The sequence below is a fragment of the Pempheris klunzingeri genome, chromosome 8 (genome assembly GCF_042242105.1).
Source record: "Pempheris klunzingeri isolate RE-2024b chromosome 8, fPemKlu1.hap1, whole genome shotgun sequence".
NCBI classification, from domain to species: domain Eukaryota; kingdom Metazoa; phylum Chordata; class Actinopteri; order Acropomatiformes; family Pempheridae; genus Pempheris; species Pempheris klunzingeri.
In genome coordinates this window covers 13596828-13615803 of record NC_092019.1, presented here as the reverse complement: position 1 = coordinate 13615803, position 18976 = coordinate 13596828, and the positions used below count along the sequence as shown (strand labels likewise).

Below are 18976 nucleotides of genomic sequence, written 5' to 3'. Positions count from 1 at the left end.
TTCAAATTGAAAAATCTGAATAATGAGAGCAATGACAGGGTTGGCAGAAATTTGAGTTAAAATTGAGTTAACACCCCACAGGTAGCACAACCTGCTAAAGTGATAAAGGAGTATTATTCAATCTCATATTTGTTTTTGAGAACAACAACAACAACAACAACAAAACAGGATAGGGGTAAAAGGGAACTGAGGTAATTAATGTCTCGTATTTGTTTCTCTTATGACTTAATTGTGCTCTCGTGCAGCCTGTACGCTGGAGCTCCCATGAGATTCCCCCTGAACAAAACATCTCAAAATGTTCATGAGGCAAGTGTGGAAAAATAGAGGTTGACATACAGTATTGAGCTGTCAAACCTTCAGTTTAGCAGATTACTGTTCCTGTCTGAGCCGAAGTGATGCATCATGAACAGGCTTTGGTATGAACACAGCAGTCAGCTTGACAGGAACTTAAACAATTGTTCAGTAATGAGACAAACATACCTTGACAGCCCATGATGGAGAATACCGAGCCTAATTGAGGGAACGCAGCTCAGTGAAACACTAAGATTTATCTTCAGGCAGTCAGGCCCAATTGAGGAAACAGAATACTGTAGGTTGGACAAATGTGTGAACAATAACAGCCTCGCCTTGATTTAAATATCACCTCTCACATACTGTAAGTAAATATTTCCACAGCAATAATACTTTGAAAGGTACAATTTGGCAGTATTTTACAGTAATAACATAACAAAGAGTGATTTTGTTGATGTTAGTACTGATATTGAGCAAGAGTGAATGAAGATTACATCCTTTTTTTTCTTTACATCAGTCTCATTGGACTATATGTGTTGTCTGTGTTGGGTTATCTGTATTAAGTGTGCATGTGAGTACGCATGAGACTGACGTGACGAATCGTGCTTGAAGGAAAAGCAGAAGCTGGAGGCAAGAACTGGGTACATGCGTAACGGATCTCAAGGAGCTCAAGGAGCTCAGTCACTGTTTGTGTAAACGACTTGGCAGCAGGAAGCTGAGAGAACCATGGAAACTTTGAGGAAGTTTCTGATCTCTGCACAGTAAACGCTACCAGACACAAATGCGCACAGTACACAAACCCTGTACTTATAATAGGAAGGAAGGAAATAAGGACATCATCTATTTTGGCGTGTGTCCTGTATATTCTCTGGCCGGTGGGTCAATGACAGCATCAGTCTGCAGCTTAAAATGTGTCGGTAGATGTGCTATATAAATCAGAGTCAAGGTGTTGAGGCAATAGAATAATGCTGAAGAAATAATGCTGGCTGAATCAGTGACAACTTTTTTAAATCTCTTCCTAATATATACTATACTTAAAATTGGTGTAAAAAAATACATGCAAAACTGATTGATTTTTGTTTAGCGCCAATTCCTGAATACTGACTTTGTAACAGGCCAAACAAAGATTCTGCTAAACATCAGCATGGTAACATTGTCATTGTGAGCATGTTAGCATTTAGCTCAAAGCACTGCTGTACTGTTGTTATCTGGTATCTGTTAGCTGCTGTTATTTGTATCGTTTTAATTTGCTGTTTTGTGTGAAGCAACTTTGGTCTTGAGAAGCACTCTGAAAAAATAAAGTATTAGCAATCATTGTTTTGGCTGTGGGGTAAAGCTATACAGTGAACAGCTTTTCTTTGAACTACAATTTATACAATAGAGGAAACCGAAGGATGAGGAGAGTAGAGTTTTTTGTAGCAGTAGCCACATTAGAGGCTTAGCTTAACCCTCTCTTTCTGTCTCAATCTCTCTGACTGTCCACCCTCAGTGAGACAAATTCCCTGCATGGTTTCTCTCTCTCTCACTGATGCTGTGAGCTGAACTTCAATCCGAGAGAAAACAGGATTAGAGTTTGGCCCTCGATACGGCTTTACCTCCTGAAGACATAACCATGCTAAATACCACTCAAGACTATCCCATTGTAGGGGTTCCCATGGACTGACTGTGAGGTCTGAATCTCTTTTTCAGGCAGGGGATGGACAGGCCACTGTTGTCAGGCTCTCATCTGGATACATGTTGGAAAATGTTGACGTTGGATGGGTCAAAAAGGATGATGTCTGCTTGGATGGCACCATGAGCCCGTGTTGCCTCTGCCTCAGTGCCAACCGCGGGGTTGTCAGTCCATTTTTGTCTCTAACTGACTGATTCATGTATCTACCTGCGGGCCAAAGTGGGAGGGGAGGGGCTGTGGGTAGTGACCATGACTTAGCTCCAAGAAAGAGGTTAAAGGTGAAAGGCTAGAGCCAGGTCAAGGGAAGAGGGGTATAGAAGAAAGAGAAGAAAATAAGCTTGGTTGCTGATGGTGGTAAAAATGTGAGATGAAGAACATTCTTGATTGCATGACGTTATGGAGGCTTTCAAATATTTTTTTCAAATAATTCTGACATCCTACCTTAGTTCTTTTCAGCATGTTTATTTTGCCGTACAGTACTCGACAGTAGGGCAACTCGGCCCTCTGATGAAAATGTTCAATGTTAACAATATACATGTTAACAATATCACTTGTGAGATACAATTTAAAAAGAATTTAAAAAAACAAAAGCACTGTCGTCGATATATGCTATACAACGCTGCGCTCAATGACTACTGTTGAGTCACAACCCCTGTCATAGCATATTTGTTTACTCTGACCTTCTCATCCTAGACTAATTCGCCTCGCAGTTCAAAGGGAAGATCAGCATCTCTCTGCGGTTGTTGAACATCCACGAGCTCCCTCACTTTGTCGGCACTCTGCTGAGAGACAGATTGCATCTCATTTAACAGTACATACAAGAGAAAGTAACAGCATATCATCTATTCTTAATATACAATTTATTTTTCTACTCAATTGTGATATCAGAAAAATGTAAGAAATGTATCAAATATGAGCTCTAATCATAGGTTGTTGATTCATTTACAGACCTGAGGGTAGGCTGGTGATCTCCACTCCCTCCTTTGATTTAGCACTCTGTGGTCAAACGAGGATGGAGGGGACGGAAGAGAGGAGGGCAGGATGTCCTGATACAGACGCCAGTCTCTTACATCTTCATACAAATGGCTGTGAGAGTCCACAGGGAGGTGGTTGACATCTTGAAGAGTGCGTGGAAATACATACACAGAACATGAATATGGACAAATACATTTACAGTCTTTCAGACTGAATGTACTCAGATAATTGCTATTGGTGAACATTAAGACAAATCAGGAAATACTACAGTTGACTCAAACTACTCAAACAAGGATAAGCACGGGTCTGATTTGGCTCAGACTGCATCATACTTTGGATAGGAAGTGTTTACTGTTGCCTTGTTTACTCTGAGGTATATTTGTGTCTCACCAGACCTACGTGTTTCCTCAGGGTGTGGACTGAGAGGCGGCATGTAGTCACCAGTGGGATAATAATAATGGGAGCTTTCCTGGAATTAATGGGACAGAAGCGATAACATCAGATCAGATAGATAACATCAGATAGTAAATGACAATGTGCAAAATATTTTCTCACTAGCCTCTACAGGTATACAGATCACGCAGATACATTGGGTTGTGTTTACCATGCTTTATATCCATCTGCAAGACTTCTGCGGTGCCTCCTCTCTAATACAATGGAGGTCAATAGCCTTGCTGTGTTTTAATTGGAACAACCAAAGAAGACAGAAAAGATAGAATATCTTCTATATAATATAGAATATCTTATTACAGAATAAAATAATGCTGTGAGGATCACTTTCATTGTAATGGGGTGTAGGCATAAAACTCAAGCACAACTATCTCAAATCTGGGAAAACAAAACTGAAAATATTTCCACTCAAGGCTAGATACCACTACAGGTGAATGAGAAAATATATTCTCTTTGTAATTTGGCTGTACCGACCCTTACAGATGTGTACTGTTTTAAATTAGGAGAGAGCTAAAGCCTGCCTCTGTGGGGATTTGAGGTTTCATTATACCCCATCCTGACAGCAGAGTGCTATCTGTTTTCTTATACCTCACTCAACGCTTTTTTCAAGGTTCAAGGTTCCTTGTTGGCCCTTTTAAAGTACAAAATGATAATTTCTTTGAGATCGATATGTATTTTGAATGCTAATTGTGGGGTATTGATCTGTGTTCCATCTCTATGCACAGCTAAAGGTTTCATTAGTTTATCTATCCATTTTCCTTGTTATGGCTGATTTCTCTACTTCCTCTTCTGCCAGATCCCTTCACCCCCTGCCTAAACTCTTTCCTCCCCTCATCTGTTTACTCAGCCATCTCTTTGTTTCTGCATATTTTCTTAGGCGCTCTTTACTTTTTCTCTTGTCTCACTCTTCCCTTTCTTCATCCTCTTCCCCGTTCTTACCGCTGCATAGCTCTCGTAGACATTGCTGTCTGTTTCGGATCCAGATTCGATGAGTAGGGTGCGCTGGGCTGTGGCGTTGATCTTTTCTCTGCTCTCATACTTATTAGAGTTGCTTGCAGTTGACTGGCTGGACCTGAATGAAAAAAATCTGATTGTCATCTGTTATCTACTTTTTACTCTCGTGATTCATTTCCGAACAACTCTTTATCACTAGTATGAACTAATAGAGAAGCATACATTAAATTCTTAATAACAATGTATCTTGAGGTGACCGTTTATTGCAGGATTGTGGTGCGAGTTGATGACACTAATATAAATGGATAGTGACAGAGGCTTTTTTGCCTGCTTGGCTGTTTTAGTAGCTGGGTCAGCCAATGGATCAGGTCTCAGACTTCTCAGAGTGGATTGGATGTGTGTCTCTTTATTACTTCTACTGCAGGGCCTTAACTTACCCCTTTTCTTCATTCTTCTTTCCACCCAACACACTGCCTCCCCCACCCCCTGCAGCGGCAACAGAAACAGCAGGAAAGAGGCTTAGTGTTAGGAAATTAGAACTTGAAGAGAGAAGCATCATCTCATAAGCACTGAAACTGATCAGAGCAATAAACGCGCGAGAGAGTGAGAGTGAATGAAAGACAAGTAAGCTGTGAAAAACTGTGTAAAAACCAGAGGGCAGGGGAAGGTGAGAAATGAAAAATAAAAGACAGAGAGGACAGAACCTGACAGTTAGACGGAAGAACAAATAGAAAGAGACAGGAGGAGAGATAGAAGAAGGACATAAAGCTTGCAAATGAGATAAAAGATATGGATGAAACAGAAGTGGCAGCTTTGAAGGAGGAATGTGGCAGGAGGTCGAGGCTTAAGAACGAGCAGAGGAAGAGGAGACAGGATAGACAAATAAAAAGAGGGACATGGAGAGATGAAAAGAGAGCGAGAGGCTGAGCTGACAATTGCATCATGGTTCCGAGTCATCTCTTCAGGGTTTTGTTGAGGAATCAGACCATTATAGTGACAGGGAGTGATGGAGGGTGCACTGTCACATCCGTATATGAAAAGATCGTTATGGTTACCTGTCTGACCTCGCCTCCTTTTCCACTTCAGTCCAAAGAAGCAGCCCAGTGAATTTAATACCAGCATGACTCCAAACACCACTGTGAACACTACTGTCAAATAGGCTGGCAGTCCACGAGCACCTAGTTCACAAAACATTAAAAACATTAGCTTCATGCATACCAATGAAATTCAAAGAGGAAGTAATATGGAAATTTTGAAAGATAAAAACTGACTGAGACAGACCAAACCACTCTCTCAATTGTCTGTATTGATTAAAGACTAGCAGAGGGTGGGTGCCATGACAACCGCTACTCTCGTAGAGCAAACATTAACAGCCTTGGAGGTGCATACATTAACATGATTTAGCCAAATGAAGCTAGCTGCTGTGCAAACAGCAATTTCCAACTGCCCTTAAGAGCTTTTTCAGGAAGTTGTGATAAAAGACTTACTCGGTGGGACTGAGTCATCATCTGTTGGGACTTCTTCTAGTCCCAGCCTCTCTATAGATAAAGAAAGAGAATACCAAAAAACGTACATGTCACACTTGTAAACATGATCGTCTTATGTTCAATATATTACAGATTATAAAATGGTTGTACAGTAGAGTCCCCTCAGTGTCAAGCTGGGGTTACTCCAAACTGACCCTTGGTGGTGATGGTCAGTACTGCATTGTTGTCAGCATAGCCACTCTCTCCCATTGCATTGAGTGCATTGACTGAGAAGTTGTATACGGTGACAGGCTGCAGGCCAGTGACAGTGAAGGTTGTTGCACTGGGAGGAAAGACATCTATGTACAGGAAACTGGCTGACCGATCCTCACGGTATCTGTCAACCAAAAGGCACCGTCAAGTATCCTACAATTCTTTGATTATGAAAGCGTGCCATTCTTTACATCTCACCTAATACGAAATCTTTGCCGCAAACCACCATTGAAGCCTGGGATCCACTCCAGAGTGACTGAGTCGTGGCTTACACTGACTTGGCGAAACGACAAAGGAGGATCTGGGTGACCTGAGGGCGAAAGAAAAGATGACATGTGGAAAAGGTAAATATGCTCTTGATTTTGTGAGAATATTGACGGAGAGCAGAACACCTTCATTCGACAGGTGGCTATTTGAAAAGGATTTAGGTGCTAAGAAAAGGAGATGTATGCCATGAGATAGTTGAGTGATTATATCTGCAGGCTCTTCTCATATGAGGCCCTACTGGCCTCATATGACTGTGCCTCCCCCGTGGCTCCCTATTATCTGCTGGAGAGGTTATAAATAGAAAAAACAATGATGGTGATAATCTTCTTGATAGACATTAAAGAGGAAGGTAATTTCAGATATTCTGACTTTTCCCAAAACACAAATTATTCTCACAAGATATGTGTATCACAGGGACCAGTAATAACTGTTTATCTCAGCGCTTTGTGGGCGGACGTTGAGTAACTGTTATACTGTTTAAGGCTGTTAAATCATATGTATTTACGTACTATGGTATTTTAAATTTCGAAGATTTAATGAAGAAAATTCATGATAACCGCTGACGATGAATAATGAAAGAGTGAATAAAATTAAATCAGGAAGGAGGAATGATCACCATAGTCAAAACTTATCAGTGAGTCTCTGTTTTTTTCACAATTTATATCTGCGATCTCTCTTAATCGCAGTTTATTCCACAGGCTTCCAAGGAACATCGTTTTGACAGCAAGAGCTTTGCATTTTTTAACAGTGCATCACTCCTTATCTGCTTTTTCTTAAGGTTGAGCTTTGTTGTATGAATGATCAGGAAATATGGGAAGAGCTAAGGCTGATCCCTTTCAGAACAAAGTGGTTGATTTGTCCAATTTATCCAACCAAAGTCATGCAATGAAGGATGAAGCCTCTTGATTATTATCAATATTGTGGACAAAGATCAAAGGAGGCTAACTAGGCCTTCGGTCTGACATGAGGCACTTCTTCAGTCAGGGTAGTGAAGGGAAAGTGGATTATTTTGCATTTGGAGCATGGAAAAAAAAGAAGGGTAGTTCTGGGGGCAGGGGGAGAGATAGTCAAGGAGAAAAGGAGGAGAGATAGCTGAGCAGCAACATAAGAAGGGGGTGCTCTACTCGTCTCTAGCTCCAGGCTACAGCCCAGTTTGCAGGGTAAATAATTCCCACTCTCAGCTCCACTCATAAGATTTCGGGGCAAAGAGGTCAGCCTTATTTGGATCTCGTCTCCTTCAAATCCAAAAAGCACCATGCTAAGAAAAAAAAAAAAAAACTCTCTCCCTCTCGGGTTCTAAAATGATAAGGAAGCATATAAAATGTATTATCACTGCGTCAGATTAATTATGAATATTCACAGCACTTAAAAAAATAGACAAAAAACAGGGCAAATATTGGATTGTATTTTATGGTTTTTATAGTAAACATTAAATGTGTCCAATGATGGCTGTGGGCTTTTGCTGAGAGAAGGACTGTGTTGATAATGGCGGTGGTGCAAAGATACACCGGTAGCTCGAAGGCTGAAAAGTCTAAGCACGCCATGAGAGCAAGGCATATCACTGGAGCATTATCTGAGGGAGAAGTGAAGTAGTGCTATGGGCTAAATGATAAGGTAGAGATAGAGCAATGGAATAAGTTCCTTAAAGGGCTGACACTCAGGAGCAACAACTCTCTCCAGTTTACAGAATTCTGCATGTTCAATGGCACTCCCACACTATTGTAATGTTGCTGGAAAAGCCTGATAAACCTTGGACAAAGCAGCACAGACACAATTATTTTGAGATGCTGCCAAATTAGAACCAAAGGAAAAATGTGCACTCCAGTGCCAAGTACGTGATATGCATAATCCCTACATGTTGTGTGCCCTAACCACTGACTTGGATCGTTTGCCATCCATTTAAAGCTGTATTAGGTGATCTTTGAACACTAGGGGGCAGAAAACAAACTTACAGCAACACAGGCCTGATGTACAATGGGCCTTCTATATATTTATCATGTTGCTTTAGCAAACATTTACTTGTACATTAAGCAGAAACAGACACCATGGTGAGTGAATATCCCATATACACTTGTCTTGTAACTTCTGTATGTGTAATATTTTCATTTTCATCACTAGATGCTTAGCTTTCTTCACAATATACTCCTCTAATTAGGCTCTCTGCCATCTCATGCTGGGCAGGTAGCATACGCTTTGCTTGTTTGGTAGAAACAGCTGCTATTAGTTTTCAGATTGGAGAGATATGCAGGCCAGATTGAATTGAAAAAAAAAAAAAAGCTTGAAACTACATATCTCTGAATTTGGCATTTTGAAACTAAACTGAAGGATGAAATAAAATGATGAAATGAAAAAAAAATTCTCCTACATCCAATGAACTACTGAAAGACCCCATTAATTATCTGAAAAACACTTTAGTGCAAATTTGAAACAGGCTTGCTTTTCTTAGGTATTGAATAGTCCTCCGTCACCCAGAGACACATACCAATATACAAAGAAAACACAAATGTACATAGGTATAGTACTTGTGCTGACAAGCTGGATGTCTAGTTTGTCCTCCCCAAGTGAATTGCGAGCAGTGCAGCTGAAGACAGCGTAGTCCAGAGCTGCGCTCACATTTACAACTCGAACTGTGCTGGTGTGGAGGGAGCCCTCCCTCACGGTCTGCTCCTCATACCTGCAGCACGCACGTACGCACACATACACACACCAGCACACAAACACAGAGAGAGAGGGAGAGATAAATCCTGAGCAGGCAGACAGCGGGGATTGTGATGTCCTGCAGATTGCACTAAGTCACCCAATTTCACACATCAAAGAAGCATTAAACAGGTATTTGCATAGTGAAAAGCAAAGTATAAAATGCACTAAATCTGGATTTAGTGGTGAAATAGCAAGAAATAGCAAAAGAATAAATTATATTAGGGTTAAACATAATCTAATTGTGAGGATTCATCAATATGTAACCAAATGCTGACAGTAGCACCAAAGTTAATAGTGAAAAGAATGGCGAGAAAAGAATTAGAATCAGAATAATGCCTACACCCTGACCTGGGATTTGCAAAGTCCATGCGTACACCATTTTTTTCCCAAGAGAAGTCGACACGAGGAATACCCTCTGCCTGACACACTACGTCAGCTGTAGTGGTGCCATCCCCTCGACTTGCTACCTTCTTCCATTGGGCTCCTTTTTGAAGTTCTGGTTTGACTACACAAGACAAGATGGACAGAGGTTGTTTATGCAGAAACCAGGCACAATACAGGAGTAAATGCACATGTATATTCATTGACGGGTACACGTGCATGTTTCTGCAAATAATTCTTGTGCGTTTTGTTTCCTGACTCTGAGAATATATCCTACAATCTCACAATGCACAACCAGCTGGACATCTGCAGTGGCAGGGGGTGCTATGCCATTATTGGCTGTGCACTGGTAGAGACCAGCATGAGCCCGAGTCACATCATGGATTGTTAGAAGGCCAGATTCTTCTTCTTGGGTCTCCTCTCCCATCTCCACCTCCCTTTCTCCCTGCGGAAGACAGAGTGAGGAGGAGTAAGCAGCAGACAGCAGCTATCCCTCAATACACACTCCCCTCCTCCTGGGTTGAGGGCTGGAGCTGGGGGGCTGTGCAAGGCAGGTAGACAGTGAGGGAGAGTTGTGCAGGAAACCATCAGGGCTTCAGGTGGGGATGTGAAGGGTGTTGGGGGAAAGAGCTCTAAAGACAGAGAAAGATAATGCTGAGGGTTGGAGAGCCACAGGGAAAGAGAAAAGGAGGGGCCGTGCAGGTTGAAAGCGGGACACGCAGTACTGCCAGGGGGTGGGTTAGACCGGAGAAAGCATCACTAGATACAGAGACCACGCCACATTGACGAATGTGCCCTTTAGTCACGCAGCAGTAATGAAAGCTATTTTTCTGGATTTGGGCTGAGTGTGGAGCAGGAATGAGGAGGTGGGGTGGAAGGATAGTTAGAGCCAGTGAAATATGGTGCATCTGTGCATTTAGAGAGGCCAGTGATAAACAGTAAGGATGGATAAAATAATACAAAGGAAGCCAGATAAAGGAAACATAATTCAGGGGATGACTCTGTTTCTGTGTACGTGTGTGCGTGTGTGTATCCAAGCTCTCACCAGCAATTTCCAAGAGAACATGTCAGATATAATGGGGTTGGCATCTGCCACACATATCAGGTCTGCTGTTTCCCCCAGGTTCACAAACACAGGATCTTTCTCTGCCTTGACACCGGGAGCATCTGAGAGTAAGAAAATGGGACAGGGCTAGGGCAGGACCAAAGGTTAACATGCCAACCTGGGACAAATCATTTGCCAACCCATTAAACAGGCATGCTGCATTGCTTTAATTACTCTTACACTTGTTTGCCTATGAACTTGTTCATAACCGTGTCTTAATTGGCCTCTGTGTTTCAGCTACAATGCTTTTAACGGTTCTATATATTGGAGGACTACAGATGCTTCTGCAACCAAACTGAGTTTTGGTCATGTGATCCACAAGGCCCTCCACTGACAGCAATATGGACTATGACAGACTGACCAATTCCCCCTCCCTTGATTCCTCTCTTCATCAAATTATCTCTCCTTCTTGGCTGCATCGCTCCTCTTCATGTCTTTACTCTCCTGTACCTCACAAGCTTTTTATAGTTCCCATGGGTGCCATGTTCTAGCAACAATAAGGCCATTAGTGCCTCCTTGTCTAAACCTATGTTCACACTTGAAGAACATTGGTGGGAAACACAAGAGAGACACAGACCTCTGGGTTTGTGGGATCCACCCATGTTGGCCTGCTAACCAAGACCGACATTGTTAAGTGGGCTACACCGCCACCCATAAAAGCTACTACAATCCTACATACATAATGAATATCTACAACTGTCAAGCCCAGTCAGATCAGGACGACAGAATCCATTAGGCATGTACCATGGGCTTTTGTTGAAACAGGCAGACCTACATTTTCAACACTTCCATTACTAAATCATCAGTATCGGGGCAGAGGGCTGGTGCTCGAGGCTGGGCCTGTGGCAGCAGTGGTGGTGCACGGCCTTGCATGGAGGACTAATGAATGAGGCATGTTTGCTGAGCGGGAGCTGAAAGTCAATGTTGTTTTTTTGGGTGTGTCAGTGTGTGTGGATTCACTGATGGTTTAGACAAGTTCAAAAACATACTGTTAGCAGCCTACAGATTCAAATCCAATGTACAAAATAGGCAATATGCAAGAAAAAAATTCTGCTCATTCTCTGTATTTAAAAGAAGAAGGCTATTTAGCAGAGATAAAAGATGTAGTTGACTTGTGACCCACAGGTATACCTGCAAATCTGGCATGTTAGAACCTGAAAAAATGATTAATTGATTCATGAATCATTAGTGATTAATTATAAATGGCCTGCTTGGATTGGAAGCTGAAAAATAATGAATATGACAAAGTACCATCTCTATATTTTCCCTCCCAAATATTTCTATAATTTTCATTTTATTCAGTTTTGTATTTTTCCTCTGGTGGGTGTTCTGGCGTACTTAAATTAATCCCTAGAGACTATTAAATTTGCTTCGAAACATACCTCTTGAACACATCATCAAAACACAAGGCTGCCACCTATGTCACCTTTAATGTGTGCAAAGTAATCTACAGGTATGGGTCTTCTAATTTTTACTTTACCTTAAATTTATTTTGTTCTCATGATCACATACAACACTGCCTCCAGCATAAAACACAAACTCTTTAGCACGGTTGCCAGTGTACTCTTGAAAACACTGGCAACAAAATCTGAACGGACGCGTGTGTGTCTTCTCATCCGCTCTCTGTGTGCAGGTTCTTACACTGAACGTCTAGCACGATGGAGATTTGGTTGGCACCCTCCTCATTTGTACACTTGACAATGTAAACTCCGGCATCTTTCCTCGTCACATTCTTGATCTCCAGTGAATTCTCGTCTGACCAGTGGTAGTGCAGATCCCCCTCTTTACAAAAACATGGAAACACGCACATGCGCACACACACATACATACACACACACACACACACATACATACACATGCAAACCAATGGTAAATTAAGTATTCATTACACGCTCATCAACCGCATGTCCTCTGGCCAGCGGTCTCTAAGTGACATCTAATCCTGCATTATTGATTGGCCTGGCTGGATTCCCACATCAAGCCAACAATGGGCTGCGTGAGAGACACCACCTGTACCACAGCACTCAAAATGTAATAGTTTGGTTTCCACAGTCAGGATACAGTCGTTTTATGGAGAGGGGGCTGTGTATGATAGAGCTAACAGAGTTAACAGAGAAAGAGAGTGGGTGCAGCAGGGCCCTGATGACACCGGCCTGGAGGAGAAGCCAGGTTTAGAACCGTTGTGTTGTATTCAGGGAGACAGCAATCCTCATTTAGACTGCATACATTAGAGCCATAATGAGAATCACATTTGGCAGTGTCCCATGCTGGCTAACCTGCCATGTTTTATTCAGACCCTGAATGGCAGAGCTGAGTGCTTACTTGCTGGCTCAGCTCAACTAGGACCTGGTTTATAGAGCCATCACACAGCCCTGGATCACCTTTGACCAGCTTCTCCCTGCGGTGCAGCCAAATGCAGGAGACCTCCTCTGGGTTAGCTGAGACCAGCAGTGGGATGGTTGCCATGTCATCTTCCACCACCTGGATGTGCGTTGGCTGTTCTGAGCTGAACTCTGGTGGGTCTAGCAGAGAAACGGCACTCAAATACAGATACAGTAAGTTGGATTTAAACCAAAAATACATGAGCAGTGGCACAAATACAAACTCAGGCCCACAAAACTGACAAGAACCAGTGAGAGAGAACACAAAGACACACAAAACGTGTTGTGCATGAAAGCTGTAAGAGACACTAATGAGAGTCAAACCAGTAAAAAGTCAACATCCCACCAATAATTCCAGATCTAACCACCTTCACATACTTAGACGATGGGGGAGAAAGGCAAAGCGGGAGGAGGAGGGAGAGGGACAGGCATTAAAACGACGAGTGACAGTACTGTTGTCCAACTGCAGCTCTGCACAAACAGACAGTGACATTCCTTCATGCTCATACACAGTACCAAGCTTTGAAGCAGTGGCTGGCTGCTGCCTGTGAAATGGCATCAAAGACAAACATGGCCATGCTGCAAAGCAAATGCACAATTAGGACACACTGCCGCAGAGCTCAACAGACCCACAAATCACAACAAAGGTTTCCAGTTAACAAAAAAAACACGCACACACACGCAAGTACGCACACACACAAACACATGCACGCACGCGCGCGCACACACACACACACACACACACACACACACTCACCCGCACGCACACACATAAACACACACAAACACACACATACTATATGCTGATATTCTCTGTGCAAAAGTACAGCACTAAAGAAGCTTACATCCGCATCATAGATCATCATTATGCATCATTTACAATTTATGCAAACCAAAATTTGGTCACTGGCCAAGACAAAAGAAGGTAAAAACCAACAAACCAAGGAAGAAAGACATTTACAATTTACAATTTACTTACAAAGCACATTGAGTTTGAAGAATGTGTTGGCACCCTCAGCGAGCTCAGGACTGTAGGCCTGGCAAATGACCCTCTGCTTGTGATGCTGTGAACTCAGATTCAGGGACAGAAAACTGCACACTGACATACCACCAAACTGAGCCTTCCTAGGTGGCTGCTCCACTCCCTGGAACCTAGGACACAAATCCCATCCAGCAAATCCAATCAACAGGAGAATTCAACCTCACACAACAATCATGCATATTGCCACATTTAACGGGATAAACATCGGTCATTCAGACTCATTCTGACACTGAATTAGCAATATAATCTTGCAAGAAAATGCCCCTATCAACTTGTGTTACTATCTGCTATAGGTCTTTCCACCCACTGCCTTGCCAAACCTAAGTGCGCCCAAGCTCCAGGAGATGTTGGCCTTGGGGTTACTGCTTCCAGCCTGGCACTCCAGAGTCAGCATCTGGCCCCGACGTAATTCCTCCTGTGTAGTTGTGATCTTGACACTTACTGCTGGAACTGGAGGACCATTGAATAAACAAGAACACAATTTTAACCTACCAACAAAATCAAGATGAATAGTATAAAAGATGGAGCTGAAAATTCATGTGATTGGGTTTCATTGTCTTTTCACACTCTTTGTCATAGTTTTTTCCACCTATTTCCCCCCATATATATATTCATACTCACAAATTTACATTGTCATAATCATAATCAGACTTTTTGTCTACGTATGTGTACGTATACAAGAGAAACTGAAAAAACATAGTCAGATTCCTTGTATGTGTTCACATACTTGGCAAATAAAGCTGATTCTGATTCTGATTATATTTACTATAAACTATAAACTACAAATCTGATGTTGAGCTTTTCTGTCAGCTGAGACAGACTGAAGTTCAGGCGGTGCTTATGTGTTACAGCTCCACGCTAACTCACAGTGAACCATGAGCTTTGTGTGCGCAGAGATTGTCTTCTTTGCCTCATTTGTGGCATCACAGCTGTAGGTAGCCATGTTGTCACTTGCTGTCAGGACCAGGACCAGTTCCCGAGCAACACCCTGATCAAAGGACGTCTGCTTCAGTGCATTGGTCACAGTCTTTCCATTCTAAAGCAGGAAGGTAGGATAATACACAGAAAAGTGAATGTATTCTAGATATACAGTATGACACACAAATAAAGACAGACATATAGTACACACTCACCTTGAACCAGGTCAGAGTCCCAGTGGGATTCCCTCCAGTGGAGAAGCAGACGAGACTGACTTTAGTCCCCGAATGAAGGGGGGCATCTTGAGGAGGAGTATCGAGCCAAACCTTTTGAGGTGGGTCTGTTGTAAAAGGAAAAAGAAGAGTTTGGAAAATTTGTACAATATTTTAAATTTAGTTGTTATTGTTTTAAATAATTTTGGTAACCATAAATGTTTAGCAGACCAGTTGTCAATGCTGCATTTAGAGACCATCACTTGCCTCTGATAAGAGTCAAGTCAATACAAGTGATTCAGAATATTTTCAGAATATACATTTCTTCTGTCACAAATATGACAAAGCAGGCCCTAAAAATAGTTGCTCATTCTGTGTCAGTAATTATATTTATTAAGAGCTATGTTTGCCTTTTTGCGTTTCTTGACGTTCAGAGAAATTACAATTACCACACACACACACACACACACACACACACACACACACACACACAAACCATGATGGATGTGTTTTTGATAAGATGTAGAAATGGTACCAAATCCCATTTTCATTCTCCTTGGTGATTTTTTAATGCAGATGTCGTATCTACTGAAAATGCAACAGTTTCAAGAAACCTGACTTTGACTCACAATAGACACTGAGTTTGGTGATCTTGGTCTTGGAGAAGCGTGTGCCCTTGTTGAAAGCCTCACAGGTGAGTTGCAGCCCATTCTCCTCTTGGGAGACCCGGTGGGTCATGTTGGACATGGTTGTCATCCCACCATTGTCTCCCTATAGACAGAAAGCACACATGACAGTTCAGTCAGGGGACAGACAGCCCTGGTCTCTGACATTCTCAGTCGTAGGAGAGAGAGAGAGAGAGAGAGAGAGAGAGAAAAGAATCAGAGAAAAATAACCCACACTGGGTTGTCTTGGTGAATACAGATGGCAAATTAGCTGCTGTAATAACTAATGTTGTGCATGGTCTGTGATAAATAAGCATATTCATCTGAGTCTCCTGCTTTGCACACTGTTATAAATTGAGCAGAGCGTCATTCTGCACCTGCCTGATAGTGGTCATGCCTATGCAGTACATTTGGCTATTAAAGCTATTATTGTGGTGATTACTGTAAAAGCCACAGTCAGAAAGACTAACAAAGACACTGGACGAGAGCGTCAGTCATTAACCTCACACTGTTTCAGATGCATTAAAGCTCACGCACAGCACACTGAGTGCCTTGTGTAAGATCAAATGAAAATGCTGCTGCCAGATGAATAAAGAGCTTGTTTAATAATGCTCATCTTCTGTGTCAACTTTTATTCACTTTGATCTTATTAACATACACAAAAGAGGAGAGGAGCAGCAGAATACTCTTTTTGGAATCGGCTGCTGATTCATTTGTAAAGCAGACCCGGCAGACCTACTCAGAAGCTGCTCATGGTCACACCATTTTCTTTTATCTATAAAGGTTCACATGAGGTCACATTTCATTTTGAGGATTCTTTTAATTCAATGAGAGGCATTTTAAAAGTATTTTGTTGGTACCCTAAAGGCAAGCTTGACTGAAGGGCAAGGCACTTTATCTTTAATGCCTTTTGCCTTGTGTTCACAAAAAAGAAGCCTTTTTCAGTATTCTCTTGACTGACCAGCATGATCACCAGTTGTAACTCATTGTGTTTACTATCTCTTACCAACACTGTTCTTGTCTACCTGCTTAGAAAGATAGATTTCAGATTTCTGCTAATTATGTGGTGTGCAGTCTCACCTCTTCCATAGTGACAGCGGTGGCGTTGAGCTCCTTGTAGCCCAGCCACCAGCGAATCTGGACAGGGGGATTACTGGAGGTGGTGGAGCAGATCAGATTCAAGTCCTGTCCCTCAATGACCGTGTTAGAACCCAAAAGGGTCACCTCTGAAGGCTCAACTGATGTACATGCACACATACATAGGCAGACATACAGCACAAAGGCAAGTCAGTAAAAATATCACCATCTGAACAGTACATTCAACAGCTCCCTATTCTGATCACAGTTGCAGCGCAACTATTTTTGGATGTGAAACATAGAGCTGTATCAAGGGCGAAAAGGAAAATCACTTTGAGTGGCAACTTGTTTTCTCAGGAGGTTTTCAATGTGGTTTCTAAAGTCTGCTTCGTTTTAACCACAGGGGGAAACAGGATACAATAGCTGCAGGCTAAGTGATGCTGCTGCATAAAGCCTTTGGGGGAATGCAAAGGCTGGGGACTGAGTTGGCAGACATGAGAAAGGAGGGGTCATGTATGTAAATCTTATACGTATTTGTGTCTGTCCCACATGAGACACAGGATGGAATGCATTTGTGCATGCCACATAAAAAGACTGTTGAAATTACACTGGTGCCGTAAGGTAAAAGAGCCATTTTCATATTATACCAGTGAGACATATTCTGTGCCCTCCAGCTTCTGCCAGTGCCTGGAGCGCAGTCAGGTAGTCAGCAGCTCATTTTCAACATCCCCAAATGGATGACTGGAGGCATGACACCAGGGCCTGTTGGGGGCTTGGTGAGAAAAGGAGGGGCACTACGGTGCCAGCCACCTTTACATAGCACAAGCATAAGACCGATTCTAATTTAAAGCATATTTACATAAAATAGATGCATCAATCACGTGGCATTTAAAGCTCTGACTTACATTGTCTGGCTCTGTAGTGGAAATCAGGCTATTGTTAGAATCAATGCACCAAGGCTGCTGAATATTAATTCTGTATTTGTTTTATTGTTGCTGAAACAAACATTTTATATTCAGAGAGAAAAGTATAATCTATTAACCATGGGCGTTACTGCCGCACAAAGTGTAGGCTTTACTGCCTCAGGATTGTGCATTGAAGCAATTCAGCTGAATTAGTGTAACAGCTATGAAAGAGCATGCAGTGATACTAATCTGGAGGCAGTTGGAAATATGGGCTCCAGCCATAATAACCATTAGTTTCATTAATGATATTAGCATTCGAATTTATGCTGGGACAGCAAAAGAATTGGTTTTGGAGGTAAGACTCTTATTATATTCCTCTGCCTCATGTCCATATCCTTAATAATCCATTGCTACGATTCCTGCCAGGGCTTTGTGTGGGTAAGTGTGTGTGTGTGTTCCAGTGCTGTGCACTATATTAAGCATTATTTTCACTCACAGAGCACAGTGATTTTGCAGCAGACAGACAGAGGTGATAGTGACACCAGATTAACGCTCTCACAGCACAGCACTGCCTGGTTGTCCACAGGGGTGATCTTCAGGTTGAGGATACTGCTGGACTTCTGCACCACAATGTCATCTTCCCAAATCGTGGACACAACTTCTCCATTCTGACTCACAGATGAGCATGGGAAATTAAATCAAGAATATGTTTAAATATCAGTCAGTTAAGTACTGAAGATACTTACAGTGGGATACTTACCCTCCAAGCTCTTAAACTAAAATAACTAATTTTGCCTCTGTGACAGTATGTTACAAAGCCTCCTTAAGAGATGGTGCAGAAGATTTACCTTTGTCCAGTGGAGATTGGCTAGGGGGTTTCCACCACGAGACACACACTCCAACACGAGCATTGTCCCTGCTTTCACTTCCTCTCTCTCCAGACCAACAATAACTGGAGGCTGAGGTGGGACTGCCCAGAATCGAAAGACAAAAATAAAAATTGACTTGATAAAGGGGAATGGCATACAGGGTGATAGAAAACTGAAGAGAAAAAGCTGAAGAAAGAAATGGGATATAGTAACTCAGGGAAACGGGGATGGAGTGACCATCAAGAGGATAACATAAAAAAGAAACTGCACTGCGATGAGAACACTCTTTGCAATTGAGCAGGGAGCATTCCTATTTGTTGAGACAGGGACAATAAATTGGACACATTCAACATGACTGTGGGATAAGAGGTCC

At 42.2% G+C, this 18976-nt stretch overlaps 1 protein-coding gene across 1 annotated transcript in view; it reads right to left on the bottom strand.

Moving 5' to 3' along the window:
- Nucleotides 1-2470: 2470 nt before the first annotated feature.
- nphs1 (NPHS1 adhesion molecule, nephrin) overlaps nt 2471-18976 on the bottom strand; it is a 36914-nt gene continuing 20408 nt past the window's right edge. Inside the window, exons 7-29 of the mRNA XM_070835858.1 lie at nt 18583-18704; nt 18231-18402; nt 16833-16990; nt 15717-15858; nt 15091-15215; nt 14825-14993; nt 14278-14407; nt 13895-14067; nt 12916-13056; nt 12176-12316; nt 10475-10596; nt 9715-9874; nt 9397-9553; nt 8871-9022; nt 6280-6391; nt 6024-6205; nt 5830-5880; nt 5398-5520; nt 4780-4828; nt 4328-4460; nt 3329-3407; nt 2914-3080; nt 2471-2745 (exon numbers count right to left, since the gene is read on the bottom strand). Of these exons, the coding sequence (XP_070691959.1) occupies nt 2653-2745; nt 2914-3080; nt 3329-3407; nt 4328-4460; nt 4780-4828; nt 5398-5520; nt 5830-5880; nt 6024-6205; nt 6280-6391; nt 8871-9022; nt 9397-9553; nt 9715-9874; nt 10475-10596; nt 12176-12316; nt 12916-13056; nt 13895-14067; nt 14278-14407; nt 14825-14993; nt 15091-15215; nt 15717-15858; nt 16833-16990; nt 18231-18402; nt 18583-18704 (3053 nt within the window). The 3' untranslated portion in view covers nt 2471-2652. The remainder of the gene's footprint in view (nt 2746-2913; nt 3081-3328; nt 3408-4327; nt 4461-4779; nt 4829-5397; nt 5521-5829; nt 5881-6023; nt 6206-6279; nt 6392-8870; nt 9023-9396; nt 9554-9714; nt 9875-10474; nt 10597-12175; nt 12317-12915; nt 13057-13894; nt 14068-14277; nt 14408-14824; nt 14994-15090; nt 15216-15716; nt 15859-16832; nt 16991-18230; nt 18403-18582; nt 18705-18976) is intronic.